At 33.4% G+C, this 26,332-nt stretch overlaps 1 protein-coding gene across 1 annotated transcript in view; it reads left to right on the forward strand.

Annotated features, from left to right (window-relative positions):
- LOC145268439 (histone-lysine N-methyltransferase MECOM-like) overlaps window positions 1-26,332 on the forward strand; it is a 188,640-nt gene that overhangs the window by 88,836 nt on the left and 73,472 nt on the right. Inside the window, exon 3 of the mRNA XM_080123998.1 lies at window positions 25,475-25,600. Coding sequence (XP_079980124.1) covers window positions 25,532-25,600 — 69 coding nt within the window. The 5' untranslated portion in view covers window positions 25,475-25,531. The remainder of the gene's footprint in view (window positions 1-25,474; window positions 25,601-26,332) is intronic.

The raw sequence follows: 26,332 nt of genomic DNA on the forward strand, positions 1-26,332 counted from the left end.
TATGAGCAAAAAAAAGTAGCAGAACGGATTTTCCAGGAAAACTCTAGTTGCTTTCCCCGCCCCCGGGGTGCATTTCGTGTTAAAATGGCTAAAATTAACACTTCGGGGTTTTTAAAAAAAATTGATGCCTTGGACTTTTATACACGTTCCGAAAAGTTGTAACTAACTGATTTCTATATAATTGTGTTTGTTTCTACCTCGCGATAACTCTTGTGTGTGCCCTAGGTGCTCGTTTAAGACTATTGGAACTATTTTACCATATTTGTCCAAAATTTTCTGTGTATGTCTATTTAGCAGTTTTCTATGGTGCTGAACTAAAATTTAAATATGTTAAGGCCTAGGTGACTTTTGGGACAAAATGGGGGAAACAAATGATGGACAGAATTCAAATTTACGGCCTAAAAAAATTACATATGTTAAGGCCTAAAACTGCATCGTTTGTTCATTTGCACCAGGATTTGACGTCCACTGGAGACATTTGGGGGTATAAGGGCGTCAGCTGTTGTGCCCATCGCCAAATCGGAAGTGACGAAGGTTTAAATTAAAGCTAGACAATCGAAAATAGGCGATGACTTTCGAAAAATCGGCGGAGAAAGCAACCCTTCCCTGTCGAAAAATGGCCAGCTGAGGGTGAAGGAATTAATGTTTTTAGAGAATATTTCGATATTTGTCGTCCGAAGGGTGGCGCTTCAAAGTGATACCGATCTTATGAAAATCCGCTGCGTCTGTCGAAAGATTTTGCGAGACATACACACATACAAACATAATTTAAACAAACAAAAGTTTAACGTTTTTCTGAGACATACAAGCATACATACATACATACATTTAAACAGACAGGTGAGATTTATATTATGCAATTTCACGGCCCATATATAACAAAGTTGTATTTTCTTTTTAAATAAATAGAAAAAGTGTTTTTAATATGAATATCAATACACAAAAAAAGTTATAGGAGAATAGATCTTTATACTAACGTAGCGGGGTTGTTGCTTTGACCGATCGTAAAATACGCTTAAATATGATATTTTAATTCGTCCAAATTTAGTATTTATTATTATAGTTGTGATTCCAAAAGTAAAAACAATATATTAATATCAGTTAGAATCGAACCTGAAACTGTAATATTCAAAGCTGGCGACGTTACTACTGTAACACGCATAAAAATCGATAAAAAATTTAGCATTAAAATAAACTAAGATGAATTTACAAAATGTATAACGATTTAAAAAAAATTTAACCCATTTTTAATCTTTTAAAAACAATTTTAACCAATTTTTAACCCTTTAAAAACAATTTGAACCAAGTTTTAACCATTTAAAAACCATTTTAACCAATTTTTAAGACCCATGTAAGAACGGTCCGTAAAAAATCCAATTATTTGAGGCTGCTAGTGCCGCTCTGCGCCATTTCGTTACGGAGGAGATACAGTTTGAAAATATGGAGACAGACAGACAGACCGACATATAGCCGTTTATATATAAGACTAGCAAGGAGTTTCTCAGCACCGTATAAAACAATGAGAAAAATTTTAAACATACCTGTTATTCTTAGGATAGAGGAACTTTTTATGTCTAGGTATCATTTGCCATCTTGAGCAGAAGAATATTTTACCTATCCTAGGACAGGTATTATATGTAAGAAATAATTGGAGCTTCCCTAGGACAGGAAATCCTTTCCTAGGGCAGGTAATGTACAACACATATTTTTAATAATTTAAATAATTTTCTGTCGTGCTAAATTTTCTGCATGTCACAGGTAAGAGTTGTTTCTTTTTTTTTACATCAGAGTGCTATAGTAAAGAAGCACCTAATTTCTCATTTAAAAGTTCTACTGCCCGAATATATTACATAATTTTCGGTTTTAAAAACTTTTATGCACGTCACAGGTAGGATTTTTTGTTTTTTCATATGAGTACTATACTGCACAAGTACCTTGGGTGGGATAATGCACAAGTACGTTTTCTAAGATATAGATGAAAGTACTCGATAATTTTACATAATTTTCTGTTGTGCTTATTTTCCTTGTGTCACAGGTGAGAAATTGTTTGTTTTTACATGAGAGTGCTATAGTAAAGAAGCACCTTATTTCTCATATGTCATACAACCCGAATATATTACATGATTTTTGCTTTTGATTACTTTTATGTACGTTGCAAGTAAAATTTCCTTTGTTTTTTGATATGGATACTATACTGTACAAGTACCTTATTTCTTCCTTTTTATATATGGTTGTAACTTCTTATCAAAGCCCGGAAGCCACTCAGGGATAAGGGTTATTGCATGTACAGTAATCAATGTAATAATATCGTAGTGATCGTTAGTATTGGAGATTTGATAAAGTATCTTAATTAAGTGGCCGGTTTATCAGGAATTTGTTTATGTTGGACTTGAAGACATCCAAGTTGTAGTCATGTAGGAAATAGGCAAACGGAAGAGAGTTCCACAGTCGTGCACTTCTGAGAAAGGGGGGTTTGTTCATGATTTCTACGTTTTGATTTAGGCAGAGATAAAGAGTGGGGAAAATTACTGACAGTGGTTTCCGCTGGACGGGTGTTTTTCGTGAAAGATTGGTGAGGGGTGACTAGAGATTGGAGCTCAGACGAGCACTTGGCATGGAAATAACGATAAAACAAAGGCAGGCTCGCAACGTCTCTTCTGTGGGAGAGAGGTTGCAGGGAAGAGAAAAAGGCATCCCCCACTGAGCCACAAAGTCTATTTTGTACTCTGTCAAGACAGGATAGGCTGTTTTTAGCAGCTCCTGCCCAGATGTGATAGCAGTATTCCATACTTGGACGTACTTGGCTTTTATAGGGATAGAGAATTGCATCAGCAGTGAAATATATACTGGAGCGGTAGAAGGATCCCACCATTTATCCAGTAACCTTGGCTAGAGATTTGATGTACGTGTTCCATTTTAGATAAGGAGGAGTAAAGGTCAATGCCAGAATCTTGTCAAAACATGGAGCCTCCCCAAGACGAGAATCATCCATTTCAATTGATGCCAGATGGGGATCAGAGCGTTCATGCGTAAGATACTATGCAAGTACCTTTTTTCTGATTCAAAAATGAAAGAACTCAATACTTTTATGAAATTTTCTGTTGTGCTGAATTTATTATTGCTGGTATTTCGTAAAGCCTGAATAATCAATCAATAATTAGAACTACTGCCTGGTTTTGGTGACAGAATGGAAGAAAAATAGATTAAATTACAGTGTTCTAACAGGACACGTCTTAAGAAGGTCGAAGGTTAGATCGGTCGAGAACGTTATAAGGACAGCGAAGTTGAGTTCAATAATTAGACTAATCCGATATAAAGTAATTATTTTATGATTGATGACGTCGATTACGTGTTTTAATTTTATCCAAATGGAAAGCATTTTTAAACAAAGAAATTGATGCTGAAAAATTATAAATCTATCTATACTCCTATAAATTCGTTTTTCTTTTGTGTGTATTGATATTCGTACTAAAAACCTTCTTTTCTATTTATTTCAAAAGAAAATACAATTTAATATTTATTTGGCTTATTGCATGGAAAGGAGAGACATTCATGGTCCATACGATCTCGTAATTATTCGCTATTTCTTACTCATATTCGATAGAAAGCGCTAATCAAATGTAAAGAAAAAAAAAAGCTCCAAATTGCTGGACTTACGTTTCTAAATTTTTAAAAATGAGGATTAGTTATTCGTATTATTTGGGTTCATCAAACTACTGTCCGTATTTTTAGTCGTATTTTTAACAACGTTTCGATCGAAGTTACCTCCGATCTTCTTCGGGTCTATCTTGTCACACTTTGGAATCAATCCGTCGAAATTATACTGACATTGTAAGAGCCGTATCGGAATCCATAAAAACAAACTCACACTAATAACGTGCATTATATATATATATATATATATATATATATATATATATATATATATATATATGTATGTATGTATGTATGTATATACAAATACATATATATATTATATGTATATGCATATACATATAATATATATTATATATTATATATATTATATATATTATATATATTCATATATATATATATTAATGTATAGATATATATTTTAATGTATATATATATAGATATATTTATATATATAAACATTTGCTTATATATAAACATATATATATACATATATATATATAATCATATATATACATATATATATAAATATATACATATATGAATCTATATATCTTTAAATGTGAAAGTGCGTGTGTGTGTGTCTGTCTGTCTGTGTACATTTCCCTATGCAATAACTCTGTCAATTTTCAGTCTACAGAGTCAAGATTTAATATATAGGGTAGTGAGATTTGGGAAAATCTTTGTAATCTTTGGGAAAATCTCTGTAATCCGTTAAGAGCTGTTAAGAGGCCAAAGTTAAACGATTTAACTTTTGAGAACTCTACATAACTTCTCGTACAATTTTGGGTCTGAGCACTTGAAATTTTAGATATAGATTCCTTGGACAGGGATCTAACTTAAGAACTCAATTTGTGTCCAAAACAATAAATTTTAAGGGGTAATAAAAGGGGTCAAAGTTAAAAAAAAAATTGACCTCTGCGGTTTCTACAAATTTACTCAGAAAATTTCTGGTCTAAACATTTGAAATTTTACATAAAGGGTATTCAGAGATAGGGCAGGCTTTTTAATCGGTTTGGGTAAAAATTTTTTAGTTAACAATATATAAATGTATATATGTATGTATATTTGCATGTCTGCCTAAAACTTTTGACTGAAGCGACGAAATTTTACAAAATTAGTCTCGTTTTAAAGTTCGACTTTTCAGACGACAAATATCGAAAAATTGGCTAAAAACATTAATTTCTTCATCCTCAACTGGGCACTTTTCAATAGGGAGGGGGTCGCTTTTTTCGCCTATATTTTAGAAAGTCATCCCCTCTTTTCGATTGTCTAGCCTTAATTTAAACCTACATCACTTCCAGTTTGGCGGTGGGAGTAACAGCAAAGACGTCACGCTTTTCACCTTTTCTTTCTTCGCAGTACGGGTTTGACCTTTGAACACTTTTTTTTCTCAACACACACCTCAAAACACCAGGGCAACGCCGGGCAGCCATGCTAGTAAATAATATAACGAGAATTGGGAGTTTTATTATATTACTTGTTGTGATGCCCGTCGTTGCCCGGGTGTTTGGAGATGTGTGTTTAGCCGAAAAAAAAGGACAGTTGTAGCAGGCAGGTAGGCTCGAACCCGTTACGCGAAGGCGGAAAAGAAAGTAAAAGAAAACCTGTCATCTTACCGCTACGTTAAGAAGAGACAGAAACTGAAAAAAAAAAAGAGCTGATTTGCAGAAATGAATAGTTAATTGAATGAGTTCATGCAGGTGAAAAATGAACGTCCGTCTGTGTTAAGAATCACGTGCTTAACTCTGGCCGTAGGCCAGTTTTTGCCGTATTTGTTTTCCCACGACATTAGGGAAAACCAGCTCCCCACTAAATGAGGCAGTTTCCGCACTGAATTTTAACTGCGGGGTAGTTATTTTATTTTGTTTTTTCCCCCAGCTTTATTTGGTTTTGTTTCCCCGGTGTGTAGGGGAAAACCAGCTCCTCTTTATTAGGGTAGTGTCCAAATGAAAGCAATTGTCTTATATGACGGGGAAAACCGACATTCACCAAACGTCCATCGCTTTCCATGTGCCGGGAACTGCTGACACGATTTAAAAGTCGGGCAAATTAAAGATACACGCAACCCCCGTTCTTAAGTCCTAGATATTATGATTTAGATAGCATATAAAAAGTTTAAAGAAGGAGTGAGCTGACAGAGCGCCGCCCCCTCCCCTGAAAAAAATGAACCGAAATTGGCTAATATGAAGCTCATTGCCTTTCTGGAAGACCTGGCAGGAAAATCAGGCGGCTACCTTTGCTTTGATTAGTTTCGCTTTATTTATATGAAAAAGACAAACACGTGAAATTACAGAATAGAAGGAATTTTTAAAAAGTTTATTAAAATAAATGTAGAGACGATTCTGATTCCTAAGTCTCTATTCTCTGATCTTGAGCGCGTGCCACAGTGAGGGAAGAGATGACTGGTTACCTTTAATGCATCTAAAACCAAGCTCCTATCTTTACATCATCAACGCTCTGATCTCCATCTGGCATCAATTGAAATGGATGGTTCTCGTCTTGGGAAGGCTACATGTTTTGACAAGATTCTGGCATTGACCTTTACTCCTGATCTGAAATGGAACACGTACATCAAGTCTGTTGCCAAGGTCGCTGGAAAAATGGTAGGATCCTTCTACCACTCCAGTAGATCTCACTGCTGATGTAATTCTCTATCTATATAAAAGCCAAGTACGTCCAAGGATGGAGTACTGCTGACACATCTGGGCAGGAGCTTGTAAAAACAGCCTATCCTGCCTTGACAGAGTACAAAATAGACTTCGTGGCTTAGTGGGGGATGCCTTTTTCTCTTCCCTGCAACGTTTACCCTACAGAAGAGACGTTGCGAGCCTGTCTTTGTTTTATCGTTATTTTCATGGCAAGTGCTCGTCTGAGCTCAAATCTCTGGTCTCCCCTCGCCAATCTTTCACGATAAACACCCGTCCAGCTGAAACCATTGTCAAAAATTTTCCCCACTCTTTATCTGTGCCTAAATCAAAACGTAGATTCCATGAACAAAGCTTCTTTGTTAGAAGTCTACGTCTGTGGAACCCTCTTCCGTTTGCCTGTACCCCACCTGACTACAACTTGGACGTCGTCAAGTCCAACATAAACAAACTTATCTAAGTAAAATACTTCATCAAATCTCCATTGCTAACGATTACTACGATATTTTTACCATTGACTACTGTACACGCAATAACCCTTATCCTCGAGTGGCTTCCGGGCCTCGATAAGTGGTGACTACCATGTATAAAAAGATGACATCGGTTTTCGAATTGGAAATATTAAAATCTAGGAAGTTTAAGTAAACTTCTAAATAAATGCAGCCGATACGAGAAGGCTGATGAAAAAAAAACCCTTTATATATACAAAAACGCGCGTGGCTGTTTTGCCTTTTTTACATTGACTTGCAGGAGTCCTCGGCGTTTCTCGGGTGTTTGGAGGTGTGTGTTGGGGGCGGTATATCAAAACAAAAATAATAAGCGAAGTAATACACCTGTTTAAATATTATTAAAAACACAATAAACGAACCTGATGCAAACGAACGATGTTAAAATTTCTTAAAATCGGAAAAAAAAACACAAGCTAAAAAAGAAAACAGCGAACGTGATGGGAAAAAACAAAAAAAATGAACGTGATGCAAAACGAACGATGTTAAAATTTCTTAAGAAATCTGAAGAATAATAAGAAGAATAAACAAAAACCACAAAAAAGCAAACAGCGAAAAAAATTTGTGAGGAAGGTAGGCTCGAACACGAAGCGTTGAGGTTAATAGTCTGATGACAGAACATGACGCCACGAAGGTAAGGACTTGATTATGGTCGAAAATAAGCGTTTAAAAAGGCAGGTGGCTGAATGTCCACGCATGGTTTTCTAGGTCAAATATCACGCCAGAGCAATAGCACATCTTGTAAGATAACAAATAAATAAAAGACATTTACGACGTCGTTTCGTAAATCATAGATATTACAATATATGGCGGGCATACAGAAAAAATGCCCCCACACACAAACACGCAAACACTCTAACACACACACACACACACATATATATAAGATTATAAACTAGCGGGACCTGTGGAAATTCCACAGGGGACCCATTCATATGTAATATATTGATGTTGGCATTCTGTGGATGTTCAGTGTAAATGGAGACGGTCTGATTTAAGTTCTAATATTGTATTATCTATATATTTATAGGATAGTATGTTTATTTATTTTATACAAAGAATCCACTTATCAAGGTCCAGAGGCCACTCAAGGATAAGGGTTAATAAGGGTACAGTGGTCAATGGAACAATATCATAGTAATCGTTAACTGTAAATTTGGTAAATTTGGTTACTTTTTAATTTTTTTTTTTCATTATATTTCACGCCAAACAAGACACATTGCTACTTTGATGTAGGGGCTACTATCAGGGATATAAGCAAGAGGGGTACTATGTGGGTACTTGGGCAGCAAGATGTCGGTTCACGTTACACTTGAACTTTTGCATGGCAGTACAGTTGGGGTAGCAGGAACCCGGAAGAGAATTCCAAAGTCTAGCGGTTCTGGTGAAGAGACTACTGGAGTAGAAGGCTCTCTTACATCTAGGGATCTCTACTGTGTAGGGGTGGGATTTTGCTGTTTGTTGGGTTTGTCGGGGTATTTTACAGTACTCTTCACGTCTTTCGATAACATTTGCAAATAAATTTGCATTATCGCAACAGTTGCTGCCGTTAATTTCTCGTTTGCAGCAGCTATTGGTTTTTGCTGGGATTTGAGTGGCAATAAGCCTCTCCAAGGCCCCAGTTCTCTTCACACTTATTCGGTCTGGTCAGGTCATCGGTCTTTCTTTCATTCTTGACTCTACTTGGTTATTTGGTCTCGCTCTTTTTTGGGGGGGTTATTATTATTATTATTATTATTATTATTATTATTATTATTATTATTATTATATATTTTATTATCATCTATATATTAATATGATAGCGTGTGTGTTTTTTTGTGTGTTTCGATAACTTCTTTCTTCTTCCTTCGTTTCATTGTTATGAGCTTCAATGTCTTGTAATAAATAATTTTACCAAGAATTCTTTCTAAGTTTTGGTTTCGGTTTCGATTATAGTTGATGGCACTCACGTTATCAATTTTTTTTATATAAATAATTTTACTAACAATTTTTTATAAGTTTTGGTTACGGTTTCGATTATAGCTGCATGAAATCAATATATATCTATAATATAAAGCTGAATGTGTGTGTGCGTGTGTGCGTATGTGTGTGTGTGTCTGGCCACAATAGGCTCCTATATGGTTGACTCTTTTAAAAAAGTGATTACATATAATGATAGAAGATGTATCGAGACACAGGAATGGGTATATCTGATCTGGCAGAACGGTGATTCATTAGAATTGTGAGGTCTGCGTTCGCGCCTGGTCCACGAAGTATGGAAATAAAAAAAAATTAAAAATTAGGAAAAAAAACGTTTACAAGTGTTTTTGATATCGATGTACATAATAATACTTTGATGAGTATGTTTTAACTTAAATAGGGATGGTATAATAAAATTGTGGGTTCCGCGTTAATAAAGACTTTTCATATCTATCTGCGTAAGTATACTTTGATAATTATGTTTCGGATTGAAGAAATATGGTATAATAAAATTATGGGGTGTTCGTTCGCACCTGACCTCCATAGAATTGAAATATGTCACAAAGTTTAACAAGGTTTTTTAATATAGATCCACAGAATATGTGATAAGTGTTTCAGTGTGAACAGGTATGGTATAATAAATTATGGGGTTTATCTATTTTATTTTTACTTTCATAATATTTTGCTTTGGTTTTGATACCCCCAAATTCGAAGCTATCTCTTTACAACCCTTCCTTTTCATAACCTATCATACTTTCATAAATCAGAGTCCATTTTCTGTAGGCTGTTTTTGAACCTAGTCAAAGACGGGTACTTTTGCTAGTATATATATGTATGTATATATATGCCTGTATGTGTATATATATTCATACATATGTATGTATATATGTATATATATATGTATATTTATATACGTATATATATATATATATGCATATATGTATGTACGTATGTATATGTATATATGAATTGATATATATGTATATATATATGTATGCAGATATATGTATATATGTATGTATATATATGTATATATACGTACGTATTATATATGTATATGTGTATATATATATATATATATATATATATATATATATATATGTATGTATATACGTATATGTCAGGTCATGTCATATGCTACTGGTACCATGAAACCCAGTACTACCTGCGTCATGGTTGGGTCACCGGCGACTAAACTGGTTCCCCCATCAGACTTGTTTTGTGAGGAAGGTGGCTAGTCTCCCTGAAGGATTAAAAACAAGACGTTTCAAAGGGCCTGAACCCTTTTTCGGGGTCAACGGCCAACTAGCCCCGTGTATGTTTGTGTGTATATCTGTGTGGGTTGGGGTGGAGACGGCTCCCGTAAGCCGTGGTGAAGGTAACATTTCTAGGAGAAGCAACTCTCTGATTTAAAAAACCATAAAACGGAAGACATGTACCCGCACTAAGCAGGTCTGCAGTTTAACTTGTTGCTAGATATCTTGCTCTTGCTTGTTGCTGGATGTTAACATTTTGAACCGAGAGAGAGTCTTAGCTGTTGTACAAAGCTAAGACTCTGTAACATCATCTGTTTATAGATACTCCCTCAGACATTTGTCTATAAAATGGTCATGTGGCGATGGAAAAGTTGTGACGCGTGGTGGCTTGAAATGCTGGACACATGTAATAATTGATCTCAATGACCGTCTTCAGTGTCGTGCCTGCTTGCGCGTGTGAATTCACCAGTAGGACTAAAAAAAAGAAAAAAAATCATATTTGGGCTCATTGACTTTAAGTGTCTGAGGGAGTGGCACTCCTCTGACAAGATGTTGCGATCATCATATATGTGTGTGTGTGCATATATATATACATATGTATATACATGTATGTATAAATATGTACATATATGTGTGTATATTTATGTATGTACATATATGTATGTATCTATATAGATGTATATGTCTGTATGTATATATATGTATGTATATATATGTATATGCATATATGTATGTATATGTATATATATGTATGAATGTATATGCATATATATGTATGTATGTATGTAAATATCAATATATACGAATATATATATGTGTATGTATATATATGTATGTGCATATATGTGTATGTATATATATATAGTATAATTAATGCTTTGACGATGATACTTACGAATTTTAAAAGGCGAACCATTATAATATATATATATGCATATATATATATATATATATATATATATATATATATATACATATCTTCGTTAAATTTTCTTAAAAACATATTTTTTAACCTTATATTTTAAGCCAATTTAACTTTATGATTTTATTCTAATTCTTATTCTCAATTTTATCTTACTTTGTTTATCAACAACAAAAGTAAATATTTTCCTTTATATTGAAATATTTTCCAGATACATTTGCATTACTTAAAAAATGCTAGGTTTATTTTGGTGTCTTAAAAAAAAAACACCCAAAATTTTTGCTGATGAGGAGACTGTTTCAAAAACTATATGTCAAAATTATTGTCCATGACTTAATGAAAAACATTGTTTCCGAAACGATCGTGCAATTTATTGACTTTGTTGTGTTCCTACTTATGAAACCGATTTTTAATTTTTAATTTTAATCATAAATTATCAATCATCTTAATAAATACACACACACACACACACACATATACACACACACACACACACACATATATATATATATATATATATTTCATAAGCTTTTATTTCGGTTTCGATTCATGCGAATGCACCCAAATCATATGGATATATATATATATTTTATTTTTGAAATCGCAACTTTATAAAATATAAAAATCGATAGAACATTAAATTTATAATAATATATACGAAATCTGCAAGAATTAAAATATCATATTTAAGTGTACTTTAGGACCGGGCTTTGCCGGGCGTTCATGCTAGCTTTGATAAATACTTTTGCAGTTTTAACAAAAGAGCTACAATAATATCAGAGCGTCTTCATTTACACTGAACATGTTCTAAAGAATGCCAACATCAATATCTTACATATGAATGAGTCCCCGGTGGAATTTCCACTGGTCCCGCTAGTTATAGTAATAATTATTATTGTAGTTGTATTTGGTATTATTCTTTTTCTATTTAATATGTTTAATATTGTAAATATTTTTATTCGTAATTTTTTCTATTTATTGTATAATCATTTATTTTATTGTTCATTCATAATAATGCCTTCGTTACAAAATGCGAAATGGAGCAAATTTATTAAGAATGCGCGATGATGTGGAATTCAATATTTCTCACCGCATCGGAAGCTGGATAAAATGTAAATACAAATACGCAAACGATGAAGTTAAACAACTCTTAATATTAAATGAACATTATTATTTTTGCTGTTGTTGTTGTTATTATTATTATTATTATTATTATTATTATTATTATTGTTGTTGTTATTATTCTTATTATTATTATAATTATCATTATTATTATTATTATTATTATTATTATGGTTCCTTATTCATGGATACGTGGAACACTATTGACGATGAAGGTTACTGAGAATGTGCTAGGGCTTTTGGAGACAAGTATGTCTTAATGGAAAACGGTGCTGACAGCAAACAGAGAGGAGATGGGGCAGGTTGGCATTAATCGTGGGATATTTCAAGGAGATTCGTTATCGCCTCTTCTTTTTGTAATGATAATGATGCCACTGAGCATCCTTTTGAAGAGAGAAAAACTGGGGTATAACTTTTGATCTGGTGACAGACGCCTCAACCATCTACTGTTTATGGATGATTCGAAAATATTCGGTAGAAATGAAAAGGAAATGGAGAGACTGGTAGAACTTGTGGGGACATACTCAGAAGACATTGGGATGGAGTTTGGGATTAGTAAATGTGTGGTGCTGATGATGAAAAGAGGAATAAAGGTTCATTCGAATGGAATAGTGCTGCCAAATGGAGAAATCATGAAAGAAGTAGAAGATACACGATATAGGTATTTGTGAGTGTTGGAGGGTGTAGGCATCATGAACAGAGAAATGAAGGAAAAAGTCAGGAAGGAGTATCTTAGAAGAGTGAGACTAATTGCAAAGTCGAAACTGTATGGGGGAAACCTAATAAAAGCATTAAATGCATGGGCCGTCATTGTTTTGAGATACAGTGCGGGAATTTTAGAATGGCCTGACAAGGATTTGCATGCCATGGATATCAAAACAAGAAAAGTTTTAGCAATGATTGGCATATTTCACATTCGAAGTAGCATAGCAAGGCTGTATCAAACGAGGACAGATGATGGGAGAGGATTGAAAAGTGTAAACGATTGTGTTAGGAGATGTTGTTGAAGGAGCATGTGGTTAGGAGTGGATGCTTAAGGTTGTGGCCAATGAAGTGGAAGCATGTGAGACCAAGGCTGATTATGTGAAACGTATGGATAGAGAAACTAGCTAGGAAGCAAATGCATTGAAGGTTCTTCCAGGATATAGCAGAGGTGGCTGATGAAAGATCATGGCAATGGCTTAGAGCTGGGTATCTGGCTAAGAGTACTGAAACTTTTGTTCGTGCAGCACAAGAGCAGGCATTAGGAACACGATTGTTCAAAAAAGTGGTTCTAGGAGAGGAAGTTGCTGCGGAATGCCGGATTTGTGGTAAGACCTCAGAGTCAATTGCGCCCCTTGCAGTAGGGTGTTGTGGACCGGTCCAGAGAGAGTACCGCAAAAGACACGATCGCATGGGACTCCAGATATATTTGGAGGTGTGTAAGAGGATTGGGGTGAAGTGTGCTGGAAAATGTTTTGAGAAGGTGCCTGATGAAGTGAGAACAAGTGACGATGGCAAGGTAAAGGTATGGTGGGACAAAAGTGTCATAACCACCAAGCAATTGGAACATAATCTTCCGGATTTTGGTCGTCATTGACAAGGTCTCAAAAACCTGGCAGATTGTAGACTTCTCAGTGCCCTGGGACAGGAATGTGAGAGAGAAGGAGAATGAAACGTGGAGCAATTATGCTCCATTTGCCTTGGAGATAAGGCGTATACATGGTGTTAAAATACAAATAGTCCCAGTCGTAGTTGGTACACTAGGAGTAGTATCAAGTCGTCTGGAAGGACAATTGAAAAAACTACAAATCCCCGATGTTTTAGGCGGCCTTCAAACCTCTGCAATTATAGGTACCCCCAACATCCTTAGGAAAACCCCTAATCTTTGAAGCTCCTGATTTAAAGCCGGTATGAGGGAAATCCTATGGAAATGATTCCCATTGCTTTCCAGAGAGACGTTGATAAACGAAATCAGAATTATTATTATTATTATTATTATTATTATTATTATTATTATTATTATTATTATTATTATTATTATTATTATTATTATTATTATTATTATTATTATTATAATATTAATAATATAGCGTGTGTGTTCTTTTGTGGTTTATTTAATTCTTATGTTTAATTTCTTGTCATAAATAATTTTACCAAAAATTCTTCACAAATTCTGGTTTCGGTTTCGATTATGGCTGAAGGAACTCAAAGATACACACACACACACATATATATATGTATATATATATATATATATATATATATATATAAGAAGTATGGCGTATATTGCTTTAAGTATTTTTAGAAAATAAAAAGGTATTTTTAGAAGTCTAGAACAATGCAGCAATGTACAGCCGCGTGAAGATAAATAAATAAATATACGAATAATAAATAATTCAATATTAAAAAAAATTATTTATTACATATATTTTTAATATATATTTATTCATTTATCTACCTGAATTTTAATTGTGGGTGGCATTTAATTCCAAAGGACCCATCGTCAGTGGAGAAATGTATCCTCTCTCTAAGATACAAAAATGGCTGTTTTATTTAAATTTAAATCTAAACGCTCGAAGATTAATGTATGTCTTTAAATGTTCATGGGAAATAATTCTCTTGTGTATTTTAAATTCAAACGGTCAAAGATTAATTCATATGCATTTATGTCCAATGAGGTAATTCATTTTTACTTGTCTTCAGGCTTTCTGTTCAGGAAAAGTAATTCATGTTCTATTATGTGCTTATAAACTGTCATTGTTTAAATTATTATTTTTTTGCAAGATTTTAATTCAAAATTGTGTTTGATACGTTATAACTAGCCGCTCTTGTTTTAAAGATATTGTAAGATATTAGACGCTCTGAAGCTTCAATAATTATGTAAGCGGGTAATGGAGGTGACCTTTTTCTTTTTTCTTTTTTTACTTATATGTAGATATATAATCTTTGAGCGTTTGGATTTAAATCTAAATAAAACAGTCATTTTGCATCCTAGAGAGAGGATTCATTTCTCCACTGATGATAGGTTATTACCTGAAAGGACCTTTGGAATTAAATACCACCCACAGTTAAAATTCAGGTAGATAAATGAATAAATATATATTAAAAAATATATATAATAATAAAAAAAGAAAAAATATATACTGGATTATTTATTATTCATATATTTATTTATTTATCTTCACACAGAGACTGTACATTCCTGTTCTAGCCTTCTAAAAATACCACACACACACACACACACACACACACACACACACACACACACACATATATATATATATATATATATATATCATAAGTTTTGGTTTCGGTTTCAATTCAAACTAATGCACCCAAGTTATATAGATATATTTTTTATTTTTGAAATCGTAGCTTTATCACATATAAAAATCGATAGAACACTAACTTTATAATAATATACACGAAATCTGTAAGAACTAAAATATCATATTTAAGCGTACTTTTCCACCAGGCGTTACCAGATGTGCTAGCTTTAGATAAATACTTTTGCAGTTTTAACAAAAGACTTATAATAATATCAGAGCGTCGCCATTTGTACAGAAGTCTACAGAATGCCAACATCAATATATTACATATGAATGAGTCCCCTGTGGAATTTCCACAGGTCCCGCTAGTTATTATTATCGTAGTAGTCTCAACGTTTGGATTGATTTTCTTTTTTAAACATCAGATCAATTCCTTTGACATTCAAGCTGTATTAACCCTAATCCGCCGTTCCCAAACGGACAAGCCTTTTGTAAAATTGTAAAAGAAATTATCTTGTCAATCTGATTAAGCCATTTATGGTGATTTTTTGTTACGTTTCAAGCTTTTCAATTTCAATAGGAATCACCTTGGCTTTCATACAGTTCGAGGTGTTGATTTTTTTTTTTACATAGGAATCACTCTTATCAAGGCCAAGAGGTCATTCGAAGATAAGGGTTAAAGCGTGTAAGTAGACATTGGACAATATAGTAATCGTTAGTAATGGAAATTCGGTAAATTTGTTAACTTATATGGAACGACTCATCAAGAACTTGTTTACATTAGACTTGAAGACAACCATATTGTAGTCAGATGGAAAGCATGAAAACGGAAGACAATTCCACAGGCGTGCAGTTCTAAGAAAGAAGCTTTGATCATGGAATCTACGTTTAGGTTTAGGCACAGATAAAAAGTGGGGGGAATTAATGATAGAGTTTTCTGCTAGAAATTTTATTTTTGTTGATATATTATTATTGTTTCGAAACATTCTTAACTTTCTGATGTTTTTTTTTTAATTAATTCATTTTTTTAATTTATTTTTTATTTATTTGTCATTTTTTTATTTTTTAACATTCAAGCTATAATAATAATAATAATAATAATAATAATAATAATAATAATAATAATAATAATAATAATAATAATAATAATAGATACTGCAACATACAAAATTATATTTAAAAAAAATCGATATTTCTTTTTTAAAAATGTCTAATTAAACAGATGCGGACATTCATATTGACCAACTGGAAATTAATTTCGAAATCGCAATGATCAAATTTTAATTTAAATATTTCGCTATTCCGCCGATCAATAATGGCTTCAATTTTAATCAACAGCAAACCCGGTAAAAATCGACGCATACGTATTCTCTTTGTTGGTCAAAATCCGAGTAAACAATGTAACGGCCAAGGCCACCATTGTATGAAGTATTGTTGCCACATTTGGGTTGGTGCATCTGCCACTAGTCTCTCACAGGGTGCAAAAGAGAGCCGCCAATATAATAAGTCCCGAAATGTCAGCTAGACTTCAACCTCTGTCCCATCGAAGAAATATTACATCTCTCTGCCTATTTTTACAAGTATTTTAATGGTAGATGTTCCCACGAACTACAAGCCTTTGAACCCCGTAAATACCCCCGACAAACCTCACAAGCAGAAAAATCCAACCCCTTCACAGTAGAGAGATCACCAAATGCCATAATGCCTACTACTGGGGAAGCTTCCCCAGAACTGCTAGATTTTGGAAATACTTTCTAGGTTCCTGCTTCCCCAACTGTACTGACATGCAGAAGTTCAAGTGTAATCTAAACAGACATCTTGCTGCTTAACTCCCTACATAGTATCCATCCAATAATGTCCAAGATAATAGCCCCCTACATCAAAGCTGTACTTTGCTTTGTTTGGGGTGAAAATGCAATTACAAAAATTCTGCTACGTATAGCATAAAACTACCGACATTAACCCAATCGATTTCAATCGTTCACTGCCAAAAGACAAAGAGTCAGGGGAGATAGCAAAATTAGACTTTTTCAGGAATGTCTTGTAACGAAACAACTTAACAGTATATTAAATGACCAAGCAGGGTTGCAAGGTGACGTCACAGCGGAGGAAGAGGAATTACAAAAGCAGAAGAGAAAATAAAACATGCAGTGGAAATGGAAACATTTTAGCACGTGTCGACATGGCATGGCCTACATAAACTAGCATTCTAAAATGGTCACCTATCTGGCACTGGCCAACGTATCGCTTCCCAACTTTGGTGATCTAATGTAGACCGATATATATATATATATATATATATATATATATATCAAAATCATAAATATAAATATATAAATCAAAAGTATATACATATATATATAGTACAAAAATAGGATGAGTATATATATATATATATATATATATATATATATATATATATATATATAGTACAAAACTTTGTTGAAATTCAAAGACTTACATTTTTTCTTTCATATACATATATATATATAGTTAATTATTTCACCTTGGATCTATTCATTACACCCGTTTCGTTAATGGGATTGCAATTCTATGAGTTTATGTTTTATTAGGAAATTTTCTTTCTCATCAACTCTTCAGATGTGATTTCCATCCGATGTTAACAACAAAAAGTTAATTTTGTACATGATAAACCGTTTGAGAAAAGAAATTCCATCCCCACGTTGTTACAGATCGGCCATCTGGGTACTGTGCAATATATATATATATATATATATATATATATATATATATATATATATATATATATATATATATATATATATATAAAGGTCAGTTTATGTATGAGTTCATTCCTTGTAAATTCCGAAACAGCTGAACCTATCTTTTGCAAATTTCAGGCAAAGCTCATTTATATGTCTGGACGTGTTCCAAGATAGACTTTGTATAGAAAATATATTGATAAATAGCGAAAACAAAATAAATTCTATCTTAAAAATAGTGTTATTCTCTTATAGATGAAACAAAATAATATTTACTGGGAATATTTTTCTGCGTTACACTAGCCAGCGAAAATAATAAAATACCAGAAAATCATTTTCGAAAATTGATAACATCTGATCTGAAAAAATAGTCTTTTCCTCATATACATAAAAGAATAATTTATATAGGGGAACAGTTTAGGTTACACCGGTGAAGGAAATAATAGAATCTCGGCAAATCATTTCTTCTTAAAAAATTCAGTTATTATCAACTTCGGACTACAGACCGAATAATCTCCTGTGAAAACCTGCGTGTACCTCACTATATTACTTTAATTTTTTTCTTATTAATGAGTCCAATTTATGAAAAAGAACAGACACCATTTAAAATCGCCGCAATGCTTCGTTTGCATATTTAAAAACAAACCATTAATAAGAAGAAACTTTTCCAGGGCATTCATCCTGAAGCTCAAATATCAGCTGACGTGATATTGTAATCAAAAACAGACGGAATTTGCTAAGCAACATTATCATTATTAATTATTTTATTTATAAATATTATTTTATTTATTTATTTGTATTTTTTTTTGCGAATTTGCTCACCAGGCAAATTATTCCTCGTAATATATAATATTTAATGATAGAATGATTCTACAATAATGCATACGCAATCTGCATGTATTAAAATATGTTTAAGCGTATTTTGCGACTGAGCAACGCTGCTACTTTGATGAATCATAAACGACGAAACACGTCTCAGTAGATAATTATATTTCAACACACACACACACACACACATATATATATATATATATATATACATATATACTTATAATATATACTTGTGTGTGTATATATATATATATATTCTAATACATTTATATATGTATATATACTTAAATATCTGCATATATGTACTACTATATATATTATATACATATGTATATATACATATAAATATACAAATATACACATATATATATACATATATACATGTATACATGTATATATATGTATATATGTATATATGTATATATATACATATTTATGTAGATATATGTATATATAGGTATATATGTATATGTATGCACACATATACATGTATATATATATGTATATATGTATATATATGTATATGTATGTATACATATATACATGCATATATACATGTATATATATGTATATATATATATATATGTGTGTATATACACATATATATGTGTATATAGACATATATATGTGTATATACATATATATATGTATATATATATATAGAAATATATACATATATATATAGATATACAAATATATTTATGCATATATACATATATATATGCATATATATAAATAGATATACAAATACATACATTCGTATATTGTTATGTGTATGCATATATATATAGATATGAAAACATAAATATATACATATACCTTTACATATATACACATATATCTATGCATATATATATATACATATATCTATGCACACATACACATGCATATACATATACATATATACGTATATATACATATATACGTATATATACGTATATGTACATATATACTCATATATACATATATACGTATATACATATATATACACATATATTTATACATATATATTTATACATGTATATATACATATATATGTATAAGCATGTATACGTATATATACATATATATGTATATACATATATATGTATATACATACATATATATTTACATGCATCCACACACACACACACATATATATATATATATATATATATATATATATATATATATATATATATATATATATATAACTACTTCATTTACTCACATAAACCTACTATATGAAAGTATAGATTTATGCGTAAACTTTAAGTATTTACTTCAAAAGTGCTCAATACGTAGGTAGAGATAATTAGTAATTTATGAAATATATATGGCGATTAAGCTATACTGAATATGCTGCTAGTTAGTAATTTATAAAATATATATGACGATTAAGCTACACTGAATATTCTGCGTTTCATCCACTATAGCATTCGTCAGTGTAGCTTAATCGCCATATATATTTTATAAATTACTATATATATATATATATATATATATATATATATATATATATATATATATCTATATATATATATATATATATATATATATATATATATATATATACTTATTTGTGCCTGTAATATATATACTGGAATAATACACTGTATTTTATTTTATTTTATTTTTTTTTGGATAACACTATAGCTAAATATTTATTTATTTTTATTTTTATAAATAGCTAATATTTCTTTACCGTGAATTCTCTTTGCAAATTCTTTTTTTCCTCTTTCCTTTTTACATTTATTTTTTGTTTTGTTTTTTGATGGAATAGATAAAATCAATTCCATCAGATATCCAGCATCAGCAAAAAGGATGCGGTTCGATGACAGTCAAATACAGTTTCATGTATTTTTAATGATAGCGAAAATGAATTTGTATAATGGACTCTGTTATGTCGGCTGACCTGTGATAAGACGGACACCATATTAAACAAAACTCTTCGACCATATTTGAATTGATCAACCCTTTTTTGTTGTTGTTTTTGAAGGTAAGGAAGGTAGAAGATGGGGCGCTCGGGGATTTAAAATCAAAGGTCGAGATTTTTCTTCCATCTCTGACCTGTGGTTGATCGATTCATACAATTGACATTCATATAATTAGCATTTTTTAATAGCTGCTTTGTTAACAGTATTTGGTGTGACAATTTAATTTCATTAATGAAGACTTTAGTTTTCAGTCCTTTTTTTTTTTTACTAGCTTGCCCCCGACTTTGCTCGGACAGCTATAATATAAATGCCACCTGTCTGTTTAAATGTATGTATGTATGTACATATGTATGTCAACGGCCAACTAGCACTGTGTGTTTGAGTGTATGTACGTGTGTGTTGAGGTGGAGATTGTTTCCGTAAGTTGTGGTGAAGGCAACTTTTCGAGGAGAAGCAACTCTCTGATGTAAAAACCATAAAACGGGAGAATGTACCCGCATTAAACAAGTCTGCGGTTTAACTTGTTGCTGGTTATCTTGCTTTTGCTTGTTGCTGGATCTCAACATTTTAAATCGAGAGAGAGACTTAGCTGTCGTACAAAGCTAAGACTCTGTAGCATCATCTGTGTATAGATACTCCCTCAGGCATTTGTCTATAAAAATGGTCATGTGGCGATGGAAACGTTGTGACGCGTGGAAACTTGAAATGCTTGAAGCATATAATAATTGATCTCAATGACCGTCTTCAGTGTAATGTATGCTTGAGCGTGTGAATTCACTGGTAGGACTAAAAAAAAATTTTTTTAAATCATTTTTGGGCTCATGAACTTTAATGTCTGACGGAGTGGCACTCGTATTACAAGACGTTGCAATCATCATAACATGTATGTATGTATGTATGTATGTATGTATGTGTGTATGTACGTGTGTATGTGTATGTCAGGTTATGTCATATGCTACTGGTACCATGTAACCCAGTACTACCTGCCTCATGGTCGGGTCACCAGCGACTAAACTGGTTCCCCCACCAGACTTGTTTGGTGAGGAGGGCGGCTAGTCTCCCTGAAGGATTAAAAACAAGACCTTCCAAAGTGCGAATGAACTCTTTTTCTGGGTCAACGGCCAACTAGCACCGTGTATATTTGTGTGTGTGTATATGTGTATTGGGGTAGAGAGGGCTCCCGTAAGCCGTGGTGAAGGCAACCTTTCTAGGAGAAGCAAATTCTGATTTAAAAAGCCATAAAGCGGAAGACCATTACCCGAATTAAGCTGGTCTGCAGTTTAATTTGTTGCTGGCTATCTTGCTCTTGCTTGTTGCTGGATCTCAACATTTTGAACCGAGAGAGAGACTTAGCTGTCGTACAAAGCTAAGACTCTGTAACATCATCTTTGTATAAATACTCCCTCAGGTATTTGGGCTCATGGATTTTAAATGTCTGAGGGAGCGGCACTCGTCTGACAAGACGTTGCAATCATGACGTGTGTATGTATGTCTAAAACTTTCGACACAGGGATGGATCTTCACGAGACCGTTATCGTTTTGAAGGTCGACGCTTCGGACGACAAATATCAAAAAATTAGCTAAAACATAAATTCCTTCACCCTTAACTGAGAATTTTTCTACCAGGAGGGGTCGGTTTTTGCGCCGATATTTTCGAAAGTCATCTCCTCTTTTCGTTTGATTAACCTTAATTCATCACTTTCAGTTTGCCAATAGACGCAACGGCAAACACGTCAGAATTTTTTTTCACGTTTTTTTCCTCTTGTTCGAGCCTGCCTACTACCACTTTTTTCTTTTGCTCCATACACCCGGGCAACGCCAGGCACCCAGGCTAGTATATTACAAATATATTATATATCCGAGCAATATATAATATTTTAATTAATGCAAATTTCGTATTTATATATTATACTAGCGGGAGTGCATGGCGTTGCACAGGTGTTTAGATGGTGTATTAAGAAGCCCTGGGGGGGTAAACAAAAGTAGCGGAGGTGCCCAGGTGTGTGTAGGTTGTGTAGTAAGAAACGCCGGGGTGGTGTAAAAAAAAAAACTAGTAGTAGCGAGGCGGGGTGGGGGGTCAAAACAGCATTAGGCAGAGGTATTAAAAAAGGGGTAGTAGACAGGCAGGCTCGAACCCGTAAATGAGAAAGAGGGAAAAAACCCTGACGTCTAAGGACGTCTCCATGGCGTGACCGGAAGTCATGAACGTCATAATTAAGCGTAGTCGATCGAAAAGGAAAAAATAACTTGCTTACAATGGCGACGCAAAAATCAACCCATCCTTGTACAAAACGGCGGAGTTTTGGGTGAAGGAATTAATGTTTTGGGCCAATTTTTCGATATTTGTCGTCTGAAGGATTGAGGTTTAAAACAATATCAGTTTGATCAGGTTCCGTCGCCTCTGTCGGAAGTTTTAGCGAGACATACAAACACACACAGATTTTTGCCCATTATCTATATATAAAAGCGAAAATGTTTGTCTGTGTGTGTGTGGGGGGGAAGTGCTCTATTCTGCTGGAAGTGGCATTCTTTATTCCTAAACATCTCTTGGGAACGTGGCATAGTTGATTCATGTAGCAAGTTGAGATAATTTAAAGAGTGTATACATTTTATTGCGACACTTAAAGTAATGATCAAAAGAGTAAAAAAAAAAAAAAATGACTCGTGCGCTACCACCGAGATTTGGACTCATAACGTTTAGTATACGATTTACTTTTTTTAACGTAAATTCCTAAGGTATTAAGGTATTTTTGCGTCAAAGCTAAAAATTGAAAACATGAACCAGTACCTATTACGTTACGCATGCATATTCGTAATGGTTTCGTTCCACGTGTTGTGGTTCCTAAATGTAAGAAAGTTTTCTATTCTAATAGTTTTTTCCCTGAAACAGCTAGACTTTGGAATTCTCTTCCTGCTACTTGCTCCCCAAACTTTGCTGATATGGAAAACTTTAAATGCAACGTAAACCAACACCTTACTCTTTCTTAGGCATGAACCCAATTAGTAGCCCCTTACGTACAATATATCTTGTTTTGGAAGAAGGTACGAAAAAAAAAAAAAAAAAAAAAAAAAGAAGGAAACCTCCTCAACACTAATATCTATGGCTAAAAGTACATTACTTGAAAGTACTTCGTCCAAACTCCTCAGCTTAACGTTCACAGGAAACATGAGTTGGAACAAATACATTGAGAGCATTGCCAAAGCTGCTGCGAAGAAGGTGGATGTTTTTTACCGTGCTAGAAAGTTACTTACGCCTGAAAGTATCCTGTACCACCCTTCGCTCATGTATGGAGTATTGTTATCACATTTGAACTCGTGCACTTGCCAATAGTCTCTCGCTTCTGGACGGGGTTCAAAAATAGTCGCCAACCTGATAGGTCCTAAACTGTCATTTAAGCTTCAACCTCTGTCTCATCGACGAATTGTGGCATTCCTGTACCTGTTCTACAAATATTTTTATGGTGAATGATCCCAGTAACTACAATCCCTTGTGCCCCCTTGACGACAAACCTGAAAAAATCCCACCCCCTACACAGTAAAGATCCCTAGATGTAAGAAAGACTTCTACTCTAATCATTTCTACCACAGAACTTCTAGACTTCGGAACTCCCTTCCGAGGTCCTGCTTTTCCAACTGTACTGACATGCAGAAGTTCAAGTGTAATGTGGGCAGACATCTTGCTGCTAAACTCCCTACATAGTACCCCTGCAACTTGGATCCCTGATAGTAGCCTCCTACATCAAAGTGGCACCGTACCTTGTTTGAAGTTAAAATTAAAAAATAAAACAAATGAAGCATCGTCCCCCGTGAGTTCACAGTGAACGAGGCATACAAAAATGACTAAGTTCAGCATTTGCCCCGCCCTATTTAGCCCCAAAAGTCCCCAGAGATCGTCAAATCCTGATGAAAATGAACAAACGATGCAGTTTTAAGCCTTAACATATGTAAATTCGAGTTCTGCACTATGCACAAAAAAAATGGCTAAATCCATCATTACCCCCCCCCATTCAGCCCCAAAAGTCCCCAAGGCCTTAACATATTCAAATTTTAGTTCAGCACCATGCAAAACTGCCAAATAGACATACACAGAACGTTTTGGACAAATATGGTAAAATAGTCCCAAAAATGGAGTGTTTTTATTAGAACTTCTGGGGCGCACCAAGAGTTATCGCGAAGTATAGACACACAAAATTATATAGAAATCAATTAATTATAACTTTTCAGAAAGTTTTATAAAAATCCAAGTGTCAATTTTAGCCATTTTAACCCGAAAGGCACCCCGAGGAGTGGGGGTCAATCGGAGTTTTCCTGGAAAATCCGTTCTGTTACTTTTTTACTTATATCATGTTTAATGTTTGTGCAAAATTTCAAAAAATTCTAAGGCGTAGTTATTGAGAAAAGTGGCGACAGACGAACGGACGAACGGTCCAACGGACAAAGGCGAATTTACAGTTCCAACTTTCTTTGTGTCGAGGGACCAAATGAATAAATAAATAAATACATTTTGGAATATCACTAAAATTAAAGAGCCTTTTTCTCCGTTTTTCAAATTTAAAAAAAAAGAAACTTTATTTTATTTTATATGGCGTTTACAGAGCTATAATATTCAACGCTTCATATAATACCCAAGTGTATTTGTAATATACCGTATTTAATTCCAAGCTTTTGGTACATTGTGTTTTGCAGTTTCCATCTGGAACCGTGAAGTCCTTCTGTTAAGCTCTTCTTGTTTAAGGCCCCTGGATGAAATATATCCACGAACCATTAGATACGAGGCGACACAAGGTCATGGCAGTTCATATTGACAATAAGGTAAGATGACGTTTAATTTACGCAAATGAGGAAGAAAACATTTAACGGAAAGTTTTGATTTTTTACTTACATAACAGCAAATACTGTTGCTACCAATTAACCGCTTTCGCGAAAAGAACACTAACAAGTAAAACAGAGAGAGTAAATATATGAAAGGGAGATAATTGGGAGGATTTTATTGAAAGCAGACGAGTGCCATACATTGTTATACATATGTGCATATTATGTTTATGGGGGCAAAAATAATTAGACTTTACTGGAAACTTAGAAAAATTATGGATTCAAATAGAAAAAATACGAGCATGAAAAGTTATATAGTTAAACTTAAACATGGAAAAGTAAAGGATTAGTCATTAAAACTCCAAAAGAAAAGGACAAGATATTCTATTAAAAAATATAATAAATTTATAACTTCAAATATTACAGCATTAAGAATTGATTATATAATGTTATTACAATAGAAAAAATACTGCAATATTTTACGTTTAAACTCATTTGCCAATTTTTAGTTTAAACACTTAAAAATTTAGATGTGGACATGGATCACACTTTTTAATTTGAGTTGAGCCAAAACAAAAACTGTTAATTAGGGTCCAAATTTTAAAAATTGATCTCTGCAATCTCTACGAAATTACTCAGCCAATTTTTGGTCTAAATATTTGAAATTTTACATAAAGTGTATTCAGACATAGAGCAAGCTTTTTGATGAGTTTTTGGCTGAACGCTTTGCTG

Source organism: Euprymna scolopes, chromosome 43 (assembly GCF_053919585.1).
Source record: "Euprymna scolopes isolate OS-2025 chromosome 43, ASM5391958v1, whole genome shotgun sequence".
Classification (NCBI taxonomy): Eukaryota; Metazoa; Mollusca; class Cephalopoda; order Sepiida; family Sepiolidae; genus Euprymna; species Euprymna scolopes.